Below are 22,680 nucleotides of genomic sequence, written 5' to 3'. Positions count from 1 at the left end.
TGTACATACTGCTAAATCCATGGATCAGTATTTGCTACCCATTACAATCTCCTCACAAAGTTCCCTCATTCCTCTGTGACTTTAAGTCTTTCAGAGAAAAAGAGGGACACAGAGAAGAATGTAGAAGTACTGCAATTTAGAGAAACAAGTGAAATGCAAGAAGGCAAAAACCAATTTATAGAGTATCAAAAGAGGAGAAATAGAAGTAAAGATGCTTTAATTCTTCTTTTTTTAATTTTTAAAATGTTTTTATTTATTTTCGAGAGAGAGAGAGAGACAGAGTGCGAGTAGGGGAGGCGCAGAGAGAGAGGGAGACACAGAATCTGAAGCAGGCTCCAGGCTCCGAGGTGTCAGCACAGAGCCCGACACGGGGCTCGAACTCACCAGCCATAAAATCATGACCTGAGCTGAAGTCAGATGGTCAATGATCTGAGCCGCCCAGGTGCCCCATGATGTTTTAATCCTTCTAATCCTCTCCCATATCACCCTCCATATATCCCTAAGGTTCTGACTCCAGTGTGGATGTATGAGTGGAGACTCTGGTGAACCAGTCCTCTGGCACCTGAAAAATGCCACTTCCCATTCCTTTTTTTATGACTGAACATGACTGGGGAAGGAATTTTTGATTGTACAAAACTAGAAGTATTCCAAGTGGGGAATACGTAACCATTTTTTGGTTGGGACTTTTCAAAAAGAAAATTATCTCCAAAGAGATCATTGTCATGGAACATTAGTACATTTAATTATGTATGAAGGATAAAATATAATGTCTAATACCACATTTAGATACTAGATGCTAAGTATTATCTATATTATAGTCATTATCATTATATAAAATGTGTATTAATTATCTGATTGAAGAGCAATAGCTAAAGGTAAACATTCAAATTATATGTGCTATTTTAAATGTTCTCTAAAAGCATACACTGGGTAAGAAATGTTTCTTTATCACACAGAGAAGGAAATTCACTCCAAATTATATAAGGGTTATGGGAACAGCATGTCTTTAGCTTTAAAATGGTTATTTGGCAACCAAACAAATGTGACATTAGATTATGGGGCTGGAATAAATCCATGTATCCTCTCTGATTTTAAATAGAAGGAAGTTATATAAAAAGATTTTGTAACTTCAAAATATGATCTTTTACATAACTTTAATGAAGCAAAATCACTTTATATAACTGGTAGAAACAGAGAAATTGTTTTTTTATTAATACATAAAGTTTCTAGTGTCTATCTCTCTTAACTTCCATTTTTGAGAACAGATTACTACCAAATGTCCAAAGTGAACATCAAGTAGATGACCTGCTTACCTACAACTCTTCAAGGGCTGCAACTTATTAGGTTGCAGGTAATTTTCAAATTCAAATATGAATAACAGAAGCACAAATCAGCAAGACTGCTTCTCAAATGGAATAAACATATTAACAAAATGAAATGTGCTCCCTTCTAAAGGATTTAAACAAATATAGAAATTCAGGGATCTTAAAAGAAGTCTAATATATTTGTCATCCGATACTTAAATTCTATCCTTCCAGTATTTTAATTAATTAATGGATCTGGGCAATGATTATTAATGGCTGCTAACATCACAAAAAGAAAGACAACCAGTCATTGTGAAAATATATTCAACACTACCTCTGTGATACGAGGTGTTCCCAAAAGGGGAAAAAAAATATTAAACCTAAATCTAATCAAGTTTCTAGATTCAACACCAATTTATGGTTAATTCAAGCGGCAAAGGAACGTGTCAAATGACACCACAGAGATGCAATCAGCAAAATCCAGATTATAGGAAACTCTAAAGACCCAGTTTCTGTAGTGGGAAAATTATAAGGAAACATAAGAAATAGGAAAACCTATAGATTAAAAGAAAAGAACATATCTAGGAGTCATAATGTATGGAAATTTTTTTGGATCTTGAATCAAACAAACAAACCATAAAACAAAACAAAACATTTATGAGATGATCGGAGAAATAAGAACACTGAAAGGAATTACTGTTAATTCTTTAAAGTGTGACTGTGATATTGTGGTTAGATTTTTAAAAACCTTGAGATACATACTGAAATACTTATAAATAAAGTGATATGATGACTGGGATCTGCTTATTAACAAATGGTAGGGTAGGGGTAGATAGATAAAAGTGATGAAAGACATGTCAAACCTGAAAAAGTCAGCATGCCAATTTTGTAACATAGTAACTTCAGGTGTGTATAAGCACTGCAGCCTCTTCCCTGAGAGATGAATACCTGAGAGTGAGGGGAGATACCTGATATGCCACAGCAAAGAGCAGTGTGCCACTCACTCTCAGAAAGCAATGTGTCAAAGCCTCATGTAGAGGAGAAGGCTACTACTGAGCACTCCTCATTTCAAATCTGATGGCCTTTCTTCCTTAGCAACACAAATTCCTCATGGCTCTTCTCTCTGCCTGTCTGACTGCTTTATTCAAATCTTTCAACAGATTTCTTTTCTTTCACCCAACCCATAAACGTAGTTGATATCTTCTCACTCCACACATTTCCTGAGCAATTGTGTCCATTCTTTTTTCTTCTACTGCCCTCCACTTGGCTAATGGCTGCTAAATCTACATCTCCAGTTCAAATCTTGCTCATGAGCTCCGGGTTCATTAATCAACTATTATCACATATCTCTTCACAAAATTTCAAATCCAACATGCCTAACACTGAACTCACTATATTGCCTTCCAAACCTGCCAATATTACTACCATCATCTATTGGTAGTAATTCAATCTGAGTTATTGAATAACTCATTCAATCTGAGTTATTGAAATCAGAAAATTGGAAGACATCCTAGATTCTCTTTTCTTCTTCACACCTCAACTTCTAATCAATCACAAGTTTAGCAAAGGCATAAATCTTCAATGGCAAACTACTCACAAATATAAATGTGAATAAATTCTTCTGTGATGTTAGGAAACTATTAAGTACAGTGGAAAACGTAATTTACCAAGTGGTAGATAGAAGAAACCATTAAGATCAATTGGGTTTTAGAATTGGTGAAGAACATTTTTATTACCTTTCCCAGTTATAGAGATTAATATTGATCTGGATTGCTTGATAAACAAGGCCGGCCTGAAGAAGTACCATTTCAGCCTCCTGTATGTTCCCACTAAACATTAGTATGTGCGCCATTTTTGATTCTTTAGATGGAAGATCTTTTATAGAATTGATGTACTGAACCTTATCAATCTAAAAAAAGAAAAAATATATGAAGTAGAGTAACAGAAAGGGAAGAAAAACTGCAAACATATAGGTAAGTAAACATTATTTACTTCACCAATTGCTGCATAGGCTATTTCTGCGGTAGTCATATCTCTATTAGCAACTGCCATAGCAGCTAGGCAAGCCCACATGGTTTGCTCCTAAAGTGAAATAGGAGAACAATTATTTCAACTAGAAGCAGAACTGCCTTAAAATAAACAGTGACTTAAAATATATAAAAGTTAACATTTTAATGAAAAAATTAAAAATTGTTGAGCATGGCACTGAAAAAACTAATAATTTAATAAATTAATCATGTGGAAATTTCACGTGGGTACTTTGTTGAAATATATTAATAACACATAGAGAAATTCTTTTGAATACAAATTATTACAAAATTTCATTTCTAATTATCAAAGATTTATTTTTGAACTTATGATACACTTTTAAGATAATTCAAGATTATAAACCCTCCAGTATTTCTGATGAGGTCAAAGAATGTAACTTACAAGGAGCCAGAGAAATAGTGAGGTTCTCAGACAATGCTATTACAGCAGATTTCTATCAACGACTCATTGTAAGGGAAAGCATCTAAAGGTCATTTTAAAAGTATTATTTTAAGCAATGCTAACCCACGTAAAATTAAAAAGTTCTGGGGTCAGGGGCGCCTGAGTGGCTCAGTTGGTTGAGCATCCAACTTCAGCTCAGGTCATGATTTTGCAGTTTGTGAGTTCAGGTCCCGCCTTGGGGGTCTGTGCTGACAGCTCGGAGCCTGGAACCTGCTTCGGATTCTGTGTGTCATTCTCTCTCTGACCCTCCCCCTTGTGCTCTGTCTCTCTCTGTCTCTCAAAAATAAATAAAAATGTAAAAAAAAAAAAAATTAAAAAAAAAAGTTCTGTGGTCAAATATGTTTGGAAAATACTGGATTCAACCAAGTGGATTCAACCAAGTGGGAAATGCTGGTCTAAAGTAGAGGTTCTAGGGGCACCTGGGTGGCTCAGTCGGTTGGGTTGAGCATACGACTTTGGCTCAGGTCATGATCTCGCAGTTCGTGAGTTCAAGCCCCGCGTCGGGCTCTGTGCTGACAGCTCAGAGCCTGGAGCCTGCTTCAGATTCTGTGTCTCCCTCTCTCTGCCGCTTCCCCACTCATGCTTTGTCTATCTCTCAAAAATGAACAAACTTTAAAAGAAAATTAAAGTAGAGGTTCTTAACCTTAGGTGTACAAATCATCTGAGGAATTTTAAAAATATGCCCAGGGTTCATTCCAGATCTAATAAATTAGAAGCTCTCTTGGGATAAAACTTGGGAATCTGACTTTTTTAAAAAAAAGTTCCAGAGAAGATTTCTATATGTGCCAGTATAGAGAAACTACTCATTTAAATTATAGCTTCTTTAAGAGTAAATCACACAGCAATATCTACCCCCCTGTGTTGCTCATGTCTTCACTTACTAAAAAAAAAAAAAAAAAAAAAAAAGACATGATCTCATTTGCAATTTTCCAGCCCTTAGCTGTTACCATTTCTTTTTTTTTAATGGTTATTTATTTATTTTGAGAAAGAGAGAGAGAGAGATTGCGAGTGAGTAGGGAGGAGCAGAGAGAGAGGGAGAGAGAAAGAATCCCAGGCAGGTTCCCCACTGTCAGTGCAGATCCCAATGTGGGGCTCAAACTCATGAACCATGAAATCATGACCTGAGCTAAAGTCGGATCCTTAACCTACTGAGCCACCCAGGTGCCCAGCTGTTACCATTTCTTATCCTGCACAAAGATATGTGTAAATACACAATATATACACAAACATGGATCTAAAATAAAATAAAGTACCTTAACAAAACGACAAAGTCTTACACCATCTTCCCATTTTGAACTGCTTACATATTCATGGAGAATACCAGGATATGGTGATATGCTGATGTGAATCAGTGAGCCATCAGCTCTTCTTATAGTTACCTGATTTCCAACAAAACTCACAATATGGGGATTTTTACTAAATTCACTGTTGGGAAAAAGCAAAGAATAATTTATATTCTGAGCAAAATCTTTCATATACTAATTAGGGGAGTTTACACTTGACACAGATATAAAGTCTCCAAATCTCTAAAATTCACTCCCAAAAAAGTTAACTTCAGGGAGAATGTATATATTTAAATAAACATTTGAATCTAACTTGCTCCAGTTGGAGCAAAATATAAAAGTTTAATGCGGCAAAAATTATTATTTGGGAGCTATGCCTAAAAGCATTTGAAATAAAATTTTTTCCCTAAGTCTTAAGGTAAATTATACAAATGATTAAAAAACAGCTTCAGTTTTTGAAAGTATAAATGAATAGAAAATTAAGCTGATTCTAAGATTATTTTCTGATAATAAAAAGAGGTGAACTTGAAGTAAAGTGACTAACTTCATTAGTTTAAATACTTTTAAAACGATGCTTCTCTGGTTTTGCTAAAGTTGTGAACTGAATATTAAATGAACTCAAAATAGATTTGAAAGTTAAGCTAAGTTTTGGAGTTGAGAAGTTTTGTATTCTTATTTTGTCAAGAGTGAGAGATCTTGCTATTTCCTAGAGAATTTAGGAATATACATGTATTTTCTGAAGCATATAAAATTTAAAAAAAAGACTCTTCAGTAACCTTACATACTTTTCTATCTTTAATATTAATTTAGAAATTCAATTCTAGAGACACATAAATTCCTGAAAGTATGACAATAATTAATAATTTATGATAATCTGAAAAAGAATAAAGATTCACACGTTATGTACCATTGAAAAATCTTTAAAATGTCCATATTAAAATCACTAAACCACACTGAAAAAAAAACCACCTGAGTTTTTTTACATTAGGCTTGAAACATTAGGCTTGAAAATTATATTTATGTAGGGAAAATTATATCCATAGAAGCAACAAATAAATATAATAGTATTATACAACACTTTCAACTTGACCCCCAAACTTACATCTCATCAAGCTAGCTTTAGCTGAACAATTTGGTAGAGTGAAAGGTACCTTTCAGGATTGACATTAAAGGCAAAAACATGACACTTTAGAGTTATTTATCACTATAAACAATTCCAACAGTAAATGCAGTTACCTTGCATCCCTTTCATATAATGTTTTAGGCAAAATGTCTCTGTCGACATAAACTGTATTGGGGTAGTACCACACTGTAAATCGAGTATCCTGAAGTCCACAAAGGATATTGCATGTATCACTCCATGCCAAAGTATGCACCATTGTTCCTTATTTTAAAAAGAATGTTAATGTATGATTAGTTCCACTATAATAAGTATTAAAATATTTTAAAAATCAACTGACACACAGGACCCCATCTAATTTCTGGTAGGTATGACTCTATTTTCTGATTGTATAATGGTGAAAACATTTGCAAAAATTCACTTAAAAATTTATGGGAATATTTGAATATTTTACCTAGAACCATCATGTTTTTAATTTGCAAGTCTTTCTTTCAATGCATTATTCAGAGATTAATTCAAGCAACCAAAAATTTAAATGTATTATAATTATTTTACCAAGTTTGATAATTTGTTCTTCCTTCCCAAATCGTTTCACTGAGGTGATATAGAGATCTCTATTTTTATCAATGAAGGCAATTTTTCTGTCATTGGTAAGTCCTTTTTGATCCAGAGCAATTTCCAAAATTTCATTCTAAAATTTAGAAAAAATGAAAATATTGGATTAGTTTTAGTGCTTGATATCAGATCATTTAAATTATTTAATTATAAAAATGTGTTTAGGGGCGCCTGGGTGGCGCAGTCGGTTGGGCGTCCGACTTCAGCCAGGTCACGATCTCGCGGTCCGTGAGTTCGAGCCCGGCGTCGGGCTCTGGGCTGATGGCTCAGAGCCTGGAGCCTGTTTCCGATTCTGTGTCTCCCTCTCTCTCTGCCCCTCCCCCGTTCATGCTCTGTCTCTAACTGTCCCAAAAATAAATAAACGTTGAAAAAAAAAAAAAAAAATAAATAAATAAATAAATGTGTTTATTTAAAGATCAATTAAATATCACTCCCTTACTTAGAATAATAAACTGTCCCTGATAAATAATTTTAAACTACTGATTTAATTCATAAGCTAAAGCACAGTTACTTTTTTTTACTTTACAGGGGAAAGATGCCCCTTAAAACACTATAATATAATGTATATATTTTTGAAACTCTGGAAGCTGAGAAACACTTTTGTCCTCCTCTCCCACCTTTACTAGACAAAGTGAAAGGGTGAGGCAAGTCTGAATATCACAAGAGAGATCTACTAATTACATTTATGTTCCATAACAAAATGTACTCTAAGAGCCTATATTTTAAAGATTTATAAGAATACATTTATGAAAATATCTCATGTTTTAGACACTTAAATTTTATAGATTCTCTCACATTTATTTCCTGTGAAACAGGAAACAACCTAGGGCTATAGGTATCACCATACTTACTTGATGGACAAAAAGACTGAGATGCATAGCCAGTAAGTGATTTTGCTCAGAAAAAGCTGGTAACAAGCATATTTAGAATTTAAAGTCCAGATTTCTGACTTTAAGATTAGTATTTTGTCCACATAGCAAAGTATTTCTGGCATATGACGTTAATCTATTACACTATTATACTAGCTACTGAAATGAATTTCTTTATAACTTGGAAATAGTTCAGTGTGGATTCATTTCAACTAAGTCCAAGAGGGATTTATTTACTGCTTACTATGTCTTAAGACTTGCTAAGACTTTAAAAAAAAATTTTTTTTACACTTGCTAGGATTTGTTTTGTTTTTTGAAGGTGTTATGATAGTACCTTAAATGTCCATCATTTGAGCACATGTTGAATAAATTCAGATACATCCATAAAATGTTACGCTGTATGGTTGTGGGAAAAGGATTAGGAAAACACTTTATATATTGATATAGAAAGATCACCAGAAACAGTGTTGTGTGAGAAAAGCAATGTACAGACTTGTATGTTACATTTTTGTAAAAAAGGAGTTAAAAACGTATATCAATTTTGTTTGCATATGCACTAAAAATCTCTGAAAGGAAAAGGGAGTTTAATAATGGTAATTACCATTATTAAATGGAATTGGATTGACAAAAAGGGGTGTAGGAGGGAGACTTTTTCACTGTATACTTTTCTATAATTTTTCATTTCTAAACCTTTTGAATTTATTTGTTATTCAAATTTAAAACTAATAATTACAAAAATTAGAAAAAATATATAGTCAGGCTTCACTAGTGGCATTGAACAATAAAGTTAAAAACATCTTTAGACCCAAATATATCTCTTACTAGAATAAATAAAATGTGTTCCTTTATTTACTTTATTTAAAAATTTTTTTCATGTTTATTTATTTTTGAGAGAAGAGAGACAGAGCATGAGTGGGGGAGGGGCAGAGAAAGAGGGAGACACAAAATCTAAAGCAGGCTTCAGGCTCTGAGCTGTCAGCACAGAACCGGAAGTAAGGCTCAAACTCACAAATTGTGAGATCATGACCTGAGCCAAAGTTGGAGGCTTAACTAACTGAGCCGCCCAGATGCCCCTCCTTTGTTTATTTTAATTTTTTTAATGTCTTTATTTTATTTTGAGAGAGACAGAGTGCGAGTAGGGTAGGGCCAGAGAGAGAGGGAGACACAGAATCTGAAGGAGGCTCCAGGCTCTGAGTTGTCAGCACAGAGCCTAATGTGGGGCTTGAACTCACAGACTGTGAGATCATGACCTGAGCTGAAGTCGGACACTTAACCGACTGAGCCACCCAGGTGACACCGTCCTTTGCCTATTTTAATGCTAAAAATCAGAAACCAATAAGCAATTCACAATTTGGGGTCTTTTCGTACTTCTATGGAACTTTTTTTCCAGTTTAACTACAGTGTTAAAACCTAAAGAAAATGCTGGCTAAGGACAGGTCAATGAGAAAACTGCAAGATGTTTAGAAATATAAAAACATTTTTATATACTGATAAGTGCTAAAAGTTTAATCAAGATAGGACATTTTATTAAAAAGCAGTAAAGAGCCTGAAAAATAGACATGTAAGTCAGATTCTTTTATCCAATTAATTTGCAATTAGTTTTCTATTACAGAGTTTACTAGTGCTTAGTCTTTATGACATTTTTTAGGCAAAATACTCTATGTAGAATGCATACCAGATTTAAATATAAGACTAATTTCTATGTTTTATTTTCCTTAAAATGAAAACATTAAATTTAAAAAAGGAAGTAAATAGTGGCTAATTAACTTGAGAAATAGCTAATGTCCATTACCTTATGAGAAAGAAGCTTCCCGTCACCTAATGGTTTTCCAGTTGATGCCTCAAAAAGGAAGATTACTTGAAAAAAAAAGTAAAGCATTAGTTAATATATTATATTAGAATTTTTACTGGTAAACTTTAATCCTAATGAGAAATTGTTTAACTCTTTGGACCATACAGTATCTATCAGAATAGAAGAGCAGCAGCATTAAATTCCTACTTATTAACAGGGTCATATTTCTTAAAATACTTCTTCCTAAACATACATTCCCTAATTAGAATAGTTATTAATGGTATGGCTTCACTTCTCCACAGGATTGACCATGGAAAGTCCAAATCTAGATGTAATTTTTAATTTTCAGAACTCTGATACAGACGAATATAAGATCATAGACAATCATATTTTACAAAAGAAAAATGTGTCAAGTGCCTACTATAATACTAGGCAAGGTGTTATGCACTGTTCCGTTCCCTGTGGTCAGTATACTACTGTGGTGTAATTAGTAATTTGCCCGGTTTTTGTCCTGTGTTCCTGGCAGGAAGCTTCAACAACCCTTGGAATATCCTGAGTGACAGGAATGTCCTAGTTATGCTAATGGGGAGACTCTTGGTGGGCCCTAGACAGCTTCAGAATTTGGTGTGTGGGAGGGGGCTGGAAGTTGAGTTCAATCACTGTGGCTAATAATTTAATTAATCATGCCCATGTAATAAAATCCCATAAAAACTCAGTGTTGCTTCCTCATTGGTGACAATATTGATATACTGGGAGGGTGATGTGCCCTGACTCCATGAGAGGGCACAGGAGTTCTGTGTTCCTTCCTAGGCCTCATCCTGTGTGTATCCTTTGTAATAAAACTATAATTCTTTTTTTTTTTTTTTTAATTTTTTTTCCAACGTTTTATTATTTATTTTTGGGACAGAGAGAGACAGAGCATGAACGGGGGAGGGGCAGAGAGAGAGGGAGACACAGAATCAGAAACAGGCTCCAGGCTCTGAGCCATCAGCCCAGAGCCTGACGCGGGGCTCGAACTCACGGACCGCGAGATCGTGACCTGGCTGAAGTCGGACGCTTAACCGACTGCGCCACCCAGGCGCCCCTGTAATAAAACTATAATTCTATGCATAGCACCTTCCTGATACCTGTGAGTCATTTTAGCAAATTATCCAATTTGAAGGGGTCATAGGAGTCCCTGAATTTGTAGCCAGTCAGTCAGCAAAATGGGTGGCCTGAGGACTCCCTGAGACTTGTGACTAGTGTCCAAAGTGAGGGCAGTCTTGAGGAAAATTTTGCCTTTAAGCTTTTGAGTCTGGGTTAACTCCAGGTTATTAGTATGAGAAACTAATGGTAATACACTCAGTTAAGGTAAAAATGGGACAGTTGGTGTCTGGAAGGGTAGGATTCACTACACCAACCCTAACTCATAAAAACATGTGGCTTGGGGCACCTGGGTGGCTCAGTCAGTTAAGTGTCTGACTTTGGCTCAGGTCATGATCTCATGGTTCATGAGTTCGAACCCCATGTCAGGCTCTGTGCTGACAGCTTAGAGCCTGAAGCTTGCTTCAGATTCTGTGTCTCCCTCTCTCTCTGCTCCTCCCCCCGCTCATGCTCTGTCTCTCTCTCTCCTTCAAAAATAAATTAAAATATTAAAAAACAAACAAACATGTGGCTTGGGAAGAGAAAGAATGAAAGAATGGGGATGAGGAATGTCTGACTCTTAGAAGCCACAAGGTCCCCCATGGTATGAAACAGCAGCTAAGTTGCAATTAGCTGTGAGAAGTTAAAAGTCACCTATGGAATTTGAGATGATGGATCCATCTTCTGGGGGAGTTGGCTCACTAGATGCATAAGAAAATGCAAAATAATAAGAAAAGAGAAAAATATACAGTCCCATAGTTATTATAATATCTAATAGGTAAAATGAAAGTAAGAGATGGGTCAAATATAGAATCTGGCCACTCTCAAATACAGCCTCTAGTATCAGGGCCCCCACTGAAGGAATGTGTTCGAGAAGATCCTGATTCTGGTCAGCCTGAGGTACAGCCACTATCCTCAGAGCCATTTCCCAAGGAGAAAGTTATGCTAAAACAAATTATAAAAAAGGCTAAAATAATTAGACAATGACAGAAAGGAACATTAGAGATAAGGCATATTAGAGATAGGACCATCAAGGCCCTCATTCCAGCAGGGTCAAAAACTAAGAAATAGGATGAATACATCAAACATCGGTGGGGTCAAAAACCAGAGGTTGGGTGAACCAAAGGGAGTCCATGTTCATGTTGGTCTCCCAACATTGAAGGCCTTTAAATAAATCTGCTTTATTCATCCTAGTTTGGAGGAATCTGGAAAGCTGTATGGCAAAATAGCAAAGAAAAACCTCACCTCCAATTGTCTGGGGTTACTCAATTTAATCAATATATGGGTTGATGAAAAGGACCAGTTCCTTGGCTCAAAACTCTATTGGGGACCAAGGTCTTATGCACAGGAGTGGGCAAAATGGCCAGGGGCAGAACAGAGAAGTTTCTAGGACTCCTTGATATGAGAGTCCGATGCACTATGGTACCAAAACCCACTGGTGAAGTTCTAATGGGAAATACAATTAAATTGAGAGAACATAGGAAAGCAAGGGTCAATATGGTTAAGGTGAAGTCTGAATGAACATTGGAGTGTTTAAACAAGAATTATATGAAGAGGCTGTGTCTCCCTTACCTGAATGTTTAATGGGACTGGGATATTATGTCTGACTTGGGAATATTTCTGCTACCTAGTGTTGTAAAACTAAAACCTGTTAAGCCCTACCGGAAGTCAATTACATTGAGAGGATAGAGAAATGCAAGAACTAATGGGATTAAGTTGAATGTTTAAATGAAAAATGGTATATTGAAGAAGCTTTATGTGAAGTGGTTATGTCTCCTTTACCTGAATATATTATAGGGATAGATATTGCACCTAACTGGAGAAAGTTTCCCCTATCAAGTATTGCAAAACAAAAGGCATGGAAAATCTACCACTTAAACAATGTTAACAAGACATACAAAACAGAAACCAATGCCTGGATACATACAGGCCTTTAATATCAAATGGTATAGAATAGAAGCTGGAGTGCTAATAAAGATACATTCCCCGTACAGCAGTCTCATGTGGAGCTTATGACAAAAGCCTGTGAGCACCTCCCAGTGGCAGCTACTAGAACTCTGAACTAGACAATTTCCACTTGGAGGAGCAATTACTAGCTTGCTATGAGACACTAATTGAAACTGCCTCTGAATGAAGAACATAAAATAATCTTGAAACCTGAAATATCCAGAATGTCTTGGGTGATATCAGACAAACACTCTAATGAGGAAGGCAGTGTCCAGAAGAGTTCTATAACAAAATGGAAATGGTTTGTGCAGGAACACACCAGCAGGGGAATGCACGGAGTTACACAGCATATTCCTGAGCAGGTGGACTCTTTTCCCCAGGAATGACTCTGGAACCATGTGAAGAGCTGCAGGATTCGATCATCACTTGGACGGTGCCCTGTGAACAGCTCTCAACTGACTAACAAATAGCCGCTCAGCTGATAGACGGCAGTTTCATCATGAACACACAACATTCTGTTTGGAAGGCCACCACTCTGACTAAAAACGGTAAAACAAATGGGGTTGGTGAGCTGCACTGCATGCATGCTGTTTACCCTTATGGTCAGGCAAAAGGGCAGTGGAAGATTAGCCTATAAAGGGGGGTGCCCTTACTGGGCATGGCCCCATGGAAAATCACTATGGGAATCTGAAGGGTGCATTAAAGTGGGCCACGTCAGTGCCCATCAGAAGAACCCCCTTCCAGAATCAGAAGATGATTAGAAGCAATGAGCAGATACCCTGGTGTGCTCACTTGAGGTAGCCACTTGGGTTAATGAAGGGAGTGGACTGAAACAATGCAGCGATGGGCCAAATCTAGACATATTCCTTTTGTACCCTCTGAGGCACAAAATGACAACAAGAACTGTTTTGTCTGCCAACAAGAGAGATTTAGAGGCTGCAGATGGCTATGGGGAAGATTCCTGGGGTGGGAGGGAATCCTTGTACATAGATGGCAAGTCAGATTGATGTCTGTAGCCCTGGAGGGCTACAAGTGGGTCCTGACAGAAATAGACACTGACTCTGGGTTGTGCTTTGCTGACCCAGTGGTAGATGCAAATGCTCAGAGTACTATAAAAGAAGTGGAGAAGATATTACACAGATATGGACCACTAAGTCAAATTTCTTCCAACCAAGGAAGGAACACACTTTACAGCTCATCATGTCCAACAATGGGCAGAGATATAGTTTCTGAGAGTAGTGGTTTGGTAATTAGAATTAGAACGGGCAAAAAAAAAAAAAAATGATTGTCTAAAATGAGAAGAGAGGGAATATAGGCATGAAGAACTAGCTTACATGCCTTCATGAGTGTGTACTCACATTCAACATGAAGTGAACAAAGAGTGTGTCCATACTAGATAAATTCCTCTACAATTTCAGTAGAAATAGGGAACAGGTGGTGAAGAGGATGCTAGTATGACTATGCAATTTTTCCCACAGTGGGAGAATATTGGTATGATACCTATACTTTTTTCTTTCTTCCCCACATCACCTCAATGTTCTTCTTAACTTGATACAGTGGTCACAGGACAAAGGATACAACTACAATTATCAGAAGCAGAGATGATTCCTAGGCTGTTTTAACCTTCATGTCTATATTTCTAAGGACCTGATGGAGCAGGTTGTGCTTTCATTCCATCTGGCAAATTTGGGGTTAAATGTGAGTGCAGCTATACTGCCTAGTGGTAGAGATAGCCCACTAGTTCTATACAAATGGAGAGAAAGAGAAATAATAGCTGAAAATAAAACAATAACTAAATGGTCATGCAATGGGGGAATCCAATTTTATATTAATTCTTCAAAAGAGTCTCAGCACAAAAGCTAGTATTATTTGTTTGTTTTTCCAATATAATTAACTTACAGGGTTATATGTTGTTTCAAATAAATTAAATAAATAAAAATAAATAAAAATTTAAAAGCTGATATGGTTTCGTAGATCAAATACACCAGATGCTTAAGAAGGTGAAGACAACAAAAGACTCACTTCAGACCTAAACACATGTAGATTGAAAGTGAAGGGTTGGAAAAACATTTATGATGAAAATGGAAGCAAAAAGAAAGCTGGGGTAGAATACTTATATCAAACAAAATAGACTTTAAAAAAAGACTTTAACAAGAGACAAAGAGGATACTACATAATGATAAAGGGAACAATCAAACAAGAAGATATAACATTTGTAAATATTTATGCACCCAACGTGGAAACACCCATATACATAAAGCATGTGTTAACAGACAAAGGAAGAAATCTATGGTAACACAATAATAGTAGGGGACTTTAACACCTCACTTACATTAATGGATAGATCATCCAGACAGAAAATCAATAAGGTAACAGTAGCTCTGAATGACATATTGAACCAGATGACTCTAACAGATATATTCAGAAGATTCCATCCCAAAACAGTGGAATACTCATTCTTTTCAAGTGCACATGGAACATTCTCCAGAATAGATCACATGTTAAGCCACAAAACAAGTCTCAACAAATTAAAAAGGACTGAAATCATATTATTCATCTTTTCCAACCACATGGTATAAAACTAGAAATCAATCAGAAGAAAAAAATCAGGACACAAATACATGGAGGTTAAATAATATGCTAGTAAATAATGAATGGGTCAACCAAGAAGTCAAAGAGAAAATTAAAAAAAAATACATGGAGACAAATGAAACCATAATAGTCTAAAATCTTTGGGATGCAGCAAAAGCTATTCTCAGAGGGAAGATTATAGCAATATACACATATCTCAAGAAGCAAAAAATAGGGGCGCCTGGGTGGCGCAGTCGGTTAAGCGTCCGACTTCAGCCAGGTCACGATCTCGCGGTCCGGGAGTTCGAGCCCCGCGTCGGGCTCTGGGCTGATGGCTCAGAGCCTGGAGCCTGTTTCTGATTCTGTGTCTCCCTCTCTCTGCCCCTCCCCCGTTCATGCTCTGTCTCTCTCTGTCCCAAAAATAAATAAACGTTGAGAAAAAAAAAAAAATTTAAGAAGCAAAAAATAAATAAATAAAAACTCAAGCAACCTAACCTTACATCTAAAGAAGCTAGAAAAAGAACAACAAAGCCCAAAGCCAGTAGAAGAAAGGAAATAATAAAGATTAAAGCAGAGGGGCACCTGTCTGGCTCAATTAGTAGAGCATGCAACTCTTGATCTCAGGGTTATAAATTCGAGCCCCACATTTGGTATAGAGATTACTAAAAAAAAAATTTTTTTTAAAACCCTGGAACTCTATACTCATTAAGCAGTCTCTCTCTCTCTCTCTCTATATATATATATATATGTATGTGTGTGTGTATATATATATATATATATATATATATATATATATATATATATACATATATCATAGACACTAAAAAACACAATAGAACAGATCATTGAAACCAGGAGCTGGTTCTTTGATAAGATCAACAAATGAATCAGATCAGAAATGAAAAGAGAAATAACAACTTACACTACCAAAATACAAAGGATTATAAGAGAATATTATTAAAATTATATGTCAAAAATTAGACAACCTAGAAGAAATGAATAAATTCCTAGAAACAAATAACTTTTCCAAACAGAAGCAGGAAAAACATAGAAAACTTGAAAAGACTGATTAATAGCCATGAACTTGAATCAAAAGTCAAAAAGCTCCCGAAAAACAAAAGTCCAGGACCAGATGGCTTCACAGGTGAATTCTACCAAACATTTAAGAAGAGTTAATACCTATTCTTCTATAACTATTCCAAAAAACACAAGAGAAAATATCTTTCCATTTATTTATGTCACCTTCAATTTCTTTCATCAAGGTTCTATACTTTTATTTTTTGTAGTGTCTTTATCTGTTTTTGGTATCAGGGTAATTCTAGCCTTGTAGAATGAATGAATTTGGAATCTTTCCTTCGAGGATCAGGAAGAAGGCAAGGATGTCCACTCTCACCAGTTTTATTCAACATAGTACTGAAAGTCCTAGCTGCAGCAACAGATAAGAAAAATAAACAAAAGGCATCCATATTGGTAAGGAAGAAGTAAAACTTTCACTATTTGTAAATGACATGATTCTATATATAGAAAACCCTATGGGGCGCCTGGGTAGCTCAGTCGGTTAAGCGGCTGACTTCAGCTCAGGTCACGATCTCGCGGTCCGTGAGTTCGAGCCCCGCGTCGGGCTCTGGGCTGATGGCTCAGAGCCTGCAGCCTGCTTCCGATTCTGTGTCTCCCTCTCTCTCTGCCCCTCCCCTGTTCATGCTCTGTCTCTCTCTGTCTCAAAAATGAATAAAACGTTAAAAAAAAATTAAAAAAAAAGAAAACCCTAAAGACTTCACCAAAAAACTAGTAGAACTGATAAATGAATTCAGGAAACCTGAAGGATACAAAAATATGCAGGACTCTGTTGTATTTCTATACACTAATAATGGAGTAGCAGAAAGAGAAATTAAGATAGCAGTCCCACTTACATTTGAATCAAAAATAGTAAAATACTAGGAATAAACTTAAGCAAGGAGGTGAAAGACCTGTACTCTGAAAACTATAAAACATTAATGAAAGAAATTGAAGAAAGATATTCCCCACTCATTGTTTGGAAGAACAAATATTGTTAAACTGTCCATTCTACCCAAAGCAATATACAGATCTAATGCAATCTCTATCAAAATACCAATAGCATTTTCAACAGAACTAGAACAAAAAATGCTAAAATTTGTATGAAACCACAAAATACCCCAAATAGTCAAAACAATCTTGAAAAAGAAAAAAAAAACAAAACAAAACTGGAGGTATCACAATCCCAGATTTGAAGATATACTACAAAGCTGTAGCAATCAAAACAATATGGTACTGGCACAAAAACAGACACAGAGATCAATGGATCAACAGAGTTCAGAAACAAGCCCATACTTTTATGGTTAATTAATATATAACAAACGAGGCAAGAATGTACAATGGGAAAAATAGTCTCTTTAATAAATAGTGTTGGGAAAACTGGACACTAGCTACATGCAAAAGAATGAAACCACTTTCTTACATCATGCACAAAAATACACCCAAAATGGGTTAAAGACATAAATGTGAGACCTGAAACCATTAAATTCCTAGAAGAAAACATACACAGTAATTTCTTTGACATCATTCATAGAAACATTTTTCTAGATATGTCTCCTCTGGCAAGAGAAACAAAAGCAAAATTATACTATTGAGACTACAACAAAATAAAAAGCTTTTGCACGGTGAAGGAAACCACCAACAAAACAAAGAGACAACCTAATGAATGAATAGAAGATATTTGCAAATTCTGTATCAAATAAGGGGTTAATTTTCAAAATACATAAAGAATTTACACAACTTAACACCCCCCCCAAGATAATTCATTTAAAAATGGGCAGAGGAAATGACCAGACATTTTTCTAAAGAAGACATACAGATGGCCAATAGACACATGAAAGATGCTTAACATCACTAATCATCAGGGAAATGCAAATCAAAACAAGATATCATCTTATACCTTTCAAAATGGCTACACACACACACACACACACACACACGCACGTGAAACAACAAGTGCTGGTGAGGGTATGGAGAAAAAGGGCTCTTAATGCACTGTTGGTGGGAATACCAACTGGTGCAGCCTCTACGGAAATCAGTATGGAAGTTCCTCAAAAAATTAAAAATATAATTACCATATAATCCAGTAATTCCAGTACTGGGTATTTACCCAAAGTGTTTATGTTTTCATAAACACTAATTCAAAAAGATATATGCATCCCTGTGTTCACTGCAGCCTTATTTATAATAGTCAGGATATGGAAGCAACCCAAGTGTTCACCCATAGATGAATGGATAAAAAAGATGTGAGATGAAGATAGATAGATAGATAGATAGATAGATAGATAGATACACAGATATATAATGGAATGTTACTCAAACATTAAAAAAAATAAAATCTTGACATTTACAACAACATGGATGGATCAAGAGTATATAATGCTAAGTGAAATAAGTCAGTCAGAGAAGGACAAATACCACATGATTTCATTCATATGTAATTTAAAAAACAAAGAAAAAAAGACAAACAAAAAAACACTCAAATATAGAGAACAAACTGGTGGTTGCCAGAGGGGAAGTGGGTAGGGGGATGGGTGAAATAGGTGAAGAGGCTTAAGGGTACGCTTATCATGATGAGCACTGGCTAATGAATTGAATTACTGAGTCATTATATTATATACTTGAAACTAATATAACACTGTATGTTAATTATACTTGAATAAAGAAAAAAGAAAAAGTGAAGCTATATATTGCTGAGACCCCACCTGCTATTGCAACCTGACAAGACTAAATGTAATTCTATATACCTGAGTAGCTTTGCCTTGGAAGACATTTTAGTTATATAATGTGATGATGGATTGGACTAATTATTAGTGACTAGAGTGACTCTGGTAAAGTACCAGTGTCTTTTCACTCATTTTCAATACAGTATAGCACTGTCATTGTTGGTAAGATTGTAATATTGATATTGATGGATAAATGTATTGGAAATATCTGAGTTAAAAGCCTCCTATCCCAAGGCCCCTGACTGGCTCAGTTGGTTAAGTATCCAACTTTGGCTCAGGTTATGATCTCACTGTTTGTGTGTTCGAGCCCTGTGTTGGGCTTTGCACTAATGGTGCAGAGCCTGCTTTGGATCCTCTCTCCCTCTCTTCTTTTTCTGCACTTGTGTTCTGTCTCTCTCTCTCTCTCAAAATAAATAAATAAACATAAATAAAATAAAATAAATAAATAAATAAATAAATAAATAAATAAATACCTCCTATCCCTAGTCCACACTGACTCCTCCAAATTTTAGGCATATTCATACAGGTACTATTTTTGAGAATGATCCTTTTGCTATAAGGGATCTATGGTCAAAGACCAGGAGTGGCCTGTGGTGTAAGAAATAATTTGTTTGGTCTTTGTCCCGAGTTAATGGACACAAAACCCTTGGAATTTCCTGAATGATGGGAGTGTCACTGTTACACTAATGAGGTGACTTTCAGTGGGCCTCTAAGATAGCTTCAGGATAGGGGCTGGTGACCAGAAAGACCAAGCACGTGATTAGGGGATTGGGATGTTCAGCTCTCCCCCTAACCCTGACCTCTGGAATGAAGACTGAGTTCAATCACATGGCCAGTGATTTTTGTAATTGTGCCTAATTAGTCATGTAATAAAAACAAAACAAAAAAACTCTGGACACCAAAGTTCACTGAAGCTTCCCGGTTGGTGAATATATGGATGTGCTGGGAGGGTGACCACTTTAATTTCATGAAAAGAGGGCATAGAAGCTCCTAGACATCTCACTATGTGTATCTTTTATAACAAAACTGTAATCATAGATATAGAAACTTCCTGAGTTGAGTCATTCTAACAAATTATTGAAGCTGAGAGAGTCATGGGAGCCCTTGTATACGCAGCCAATTGGTTAGAAGTAAAGGTGGTCTGGGGATGCACCAAGACTTGCAGCTGACATCTGAAGTCAAGGCAATCTTGTTGAGGACTCTTCCCTTAGCATCACAATTTAATTGCAGTACACTCCATTGGGGTAAAAAACAGATGGACTACCAACAATCGAGAATCTCTGTAAGTGATCAATATTATTTTACAAATTAAAATTCATGGCCTTACCACAGAATATTCAATTCACAGTTCCACAGTACCAGAATGTTTGGTTTCGATCAGAATTTTGTTTTTATTTTTTAAAGTAGGCTCTATGCCTAACACGGGCGAGATCAAGAGTTGTGTGCTCTATCAATAGAGCCAGCCATGGCCCCTCTCCCCAATCTTTGTATCCAGGGTTGGAGAAATCTCTTAAAGAAACCACATTTGTCAGAAACACTTAATTTGAGAGCTCAGCTAGCTTTCAGTCTGAGAATTTCCCTGAACTCCTGAGGGAAGTTTCCAGAACTATCTTTTCCATATCCCCAGCAAGCCCATTGATTTTTAGAGTTACATTAGGAAAAAGAATACATGCAAATAAGATGCAGTCCATAAAATAATTACTTTTTAATTGGATCACCATTATTATAGCATTAATTCTAATTTTTCTTTTTGACAGCTGTTAACAATGACTTCTCTTCCTAACTGATAGCTGAGGGAAATAACTCCCTTATTGAAATGGAGCAGATATTTTGAAATTAAATATTTTCCATAGATTATCAAGAGTTGGTTTTAAGACAGACAAAACATTTGTTTGGAAACCACGAAATATTCAATGAGATCATGTAAATTTTAAAATTCCGCTATATAAAAATGAAACCTTTGGTAGCCTGTAACAGCTCAATTTCCCTCCAATTTATCTCCAAAGCTACTTAGCCCTGGTCCTTACTTCACATGCTCTGATTTCAGGTGAATGGGTATTTGGTACCCATACTCCTCTACCTCTACCACATTCTTCACCTATACATTGTCATTCTACCTGCCCAGCTTTCTCTAAGATATTACTCTATCAACCATCCCCATTTTCTCCTGGACCTTTACCTGCACCTTTTTGCCTGATTCATTTTGAGTACTATAAACACTTCAAAGTTACCTTCATTCCAAAAAAAAAAATCTTCCCTACTCTTGAATAATCTGTTAATTCCTTGCCTCTCTTAATGCTAGACTTCTTGAAACAATAGGCATTTCAGCTTTTACAACCCCTATCCACTGTTCAACTTATTACAATTTGCTGTTCTACCTTACGACATGATGCAAAGGCTCTTGCATGGACCACCAATGACCCCTATGTTTCCCAATCAAAGAGTCTATTTTCAGTTTTCAAGAGTCTACTTTTAGTCTTTACCTCCCAGCAGCATTGGGTGCTCCTGACCATCCTCTTTCTTGAAACTCTTATGCAGGCTACATATAACACTGTTTTCTCCTGACCCTCTCCTATTTTGGACCACCCCTCATTCTCTTTTGCTAACTCCTCCTTATCTGGTGACCCTTTCTTCTAAGCTTTTGTTTTAAGTCACCTTTTCACAGCACATATTTTCCCTGATTTCATCTACTTTCATGACATCAATCATTATATAAATAATGATAATTCAAGGTTCTCTATTTCCAACCTCAGCTTTACAACTTGAAGTAGGTCAAGTTGTAAAAATTACAGGAGATATTGTATTGAAGCAGCCAAGAGCAAATGCTGCCTCTGCCCCCTCCTTTGTTTCACCAAAGGCTTCTTCTAATCTCAAACATGACAGTGGTACAAAGAAAAGTGTTCTTTTCTCTTTTAAAAAGATTTTCAGGGGGTGAGGGGAAGATTGTTGGGAGTGTTTTGGTGATTCTCTTTAAGCGATGTCCAAATTACTCCATCCAAGATTCATCCCCAGTGGAGTAATTTCATATGATCAAACATGCAAAAAGTTTACAAAAATGAACAGACAGAAATGACATGAAACGACAGTGGCATGAGTAGTCAGCCAAAGAATTGAGCAAGTTATACAGATCATAAAAATGCCAAAATATGTATGACATGATAGGTAAATTCCAGAGGTCACACTTCTAGTATATTATTGTAGCTGTTAGTAAATCTTAGGAATGTTGAGTTTGAGGTCACTGGCTATATTCACAGAGGAAATAATTTTGTAACAATAAGTTATGTTTTAAAATTGCCAACTTTGCTCAGAAAACTTAAAAAGAAAAATACCATAACAGAATTTTTAATTAAGCATGGCAACAAAAATTTTTACATTTTGGCTTCCAATAAAAAAATGCTTTGGGCTTGGCTAAACCCATTTTCTTTTCATAGCTATACAAACTAGTAACTTCTTAAAAATAAAAGCATTCCATCCTTTGATGACTGCACATATTACAAAGAGATGGAGGTATATGGATGGACTTGCATACTTCTTTCCACAACTGTAGGTGGCCCTGATCTAAGGGAGGCTGGACCTGTATTTTAGTGTTAGTATGTAGCAGAAACTGGTAGATAGAACAACTAAGGAGTTGGGGGCTGAAAGAGTTGCTTCTAAACATAAGTAACTGCTCTCTAACTTCTACTCTCCCCTTATCCAGACATTTGTTTCAAAGAGTCATCCAGACTAATATCATAGCCTATCTGTGCAAGTGTTTGAGGAGAAGGAAGTCAAAAGCAGTAGTATCTCCA

At 36.1% G+C, this 22,680-nt stretch overlaps 2 protein-coding genes across 17 annotated transcripts in view; one reads left to right on the top strand and one right to left on the bottom strand.

Annotated features, from left to right (window-relative positions):
- The window catches only part of IFT80 (intraflagellar transport 80), a 141,653-nt gene that overhangs the window by 11,327 nt on the left and 107,646 nt on the right, over positions 1-22,680 (bottom strand). For all 3 annotated transcript variants that reach the window (XM_045503105.1, XM_045503104.1, XM_045503106.1), the window contains 6 exons: positions 9,474-9,538; positions 6,753-6,888; positions 6,314-6,461; positions 5,048-5,219; positions 3,297-3,386; positions 3,041-3,213 (listed from right to left, as the gene is read on the bottom strand). In XM_045503105.1, the coding sequence (XP_045359061.1) occupies positions 3,041-3,213; positions 3,297-3,386; positions 5,048-5,219; positions 6,314-6,461; positions 6,753-6,888; positions 9,474-9,538 (784 nt within the window). The remainder of the gene's footprint in view (positions 1-3,040; positions 3,214-3,296; positions 3,387-5,047; positions 5,220-6,313; positions 6,462-6,752; positions 6,889-9,473; positions 9,539-22,680) is intronic.
- CC2H3orf80 (chromosome C2 C3orf80 homolog) overlaps positions 1-22,680 on the top strand; it is a 75,567-nt gene that overhangs the window by 43,619 nt on the left and 9,268 nt on the right. For 5 of the 14 annotated variants that reach the window (XR_006718579.1, XR_006718563.1, XR_006718566.1 and 2 more), the window contains one exon: positions 12,923-13,090. The exons of 5 other annotated variants lie outside the window; for them this stretch is intronic. The gene's annotated coding sequence lies outside the window, so the exon portion shown is untranslated. Of the gene's footprint in view, positions 1-12,922; positions 13,091-13,633; positions 13,860-20,122; positions 20,175-22,680 lie in introns of those variants that run through there. 4 more of the 14 variants (XR_006718565.1, XR_006718560.1, XR_006718559.1 and 1 more) reach the window with 3 other exon arrangements.

This window comes from Leopardus geoffroyi, chromosome C2 (assembly GCF_018350155.1).
Source record: "Leopardus geoffroyi isolate Oge1 chromosome C2, O.geoffroyi_Oge1_pat1.0, whole genome shotgun sequence".
NCBI lineage: Eukaryota > Metazoa > Chordata > Mammalia > Carnivora > Felidae > Leopardus > Leopardus geoffroyi.
The sequence above is the reverse complement of the archived record's forward strand: the minus strand, read 5'-3'. Positions and strand labels throughout refer to the sequence as shown.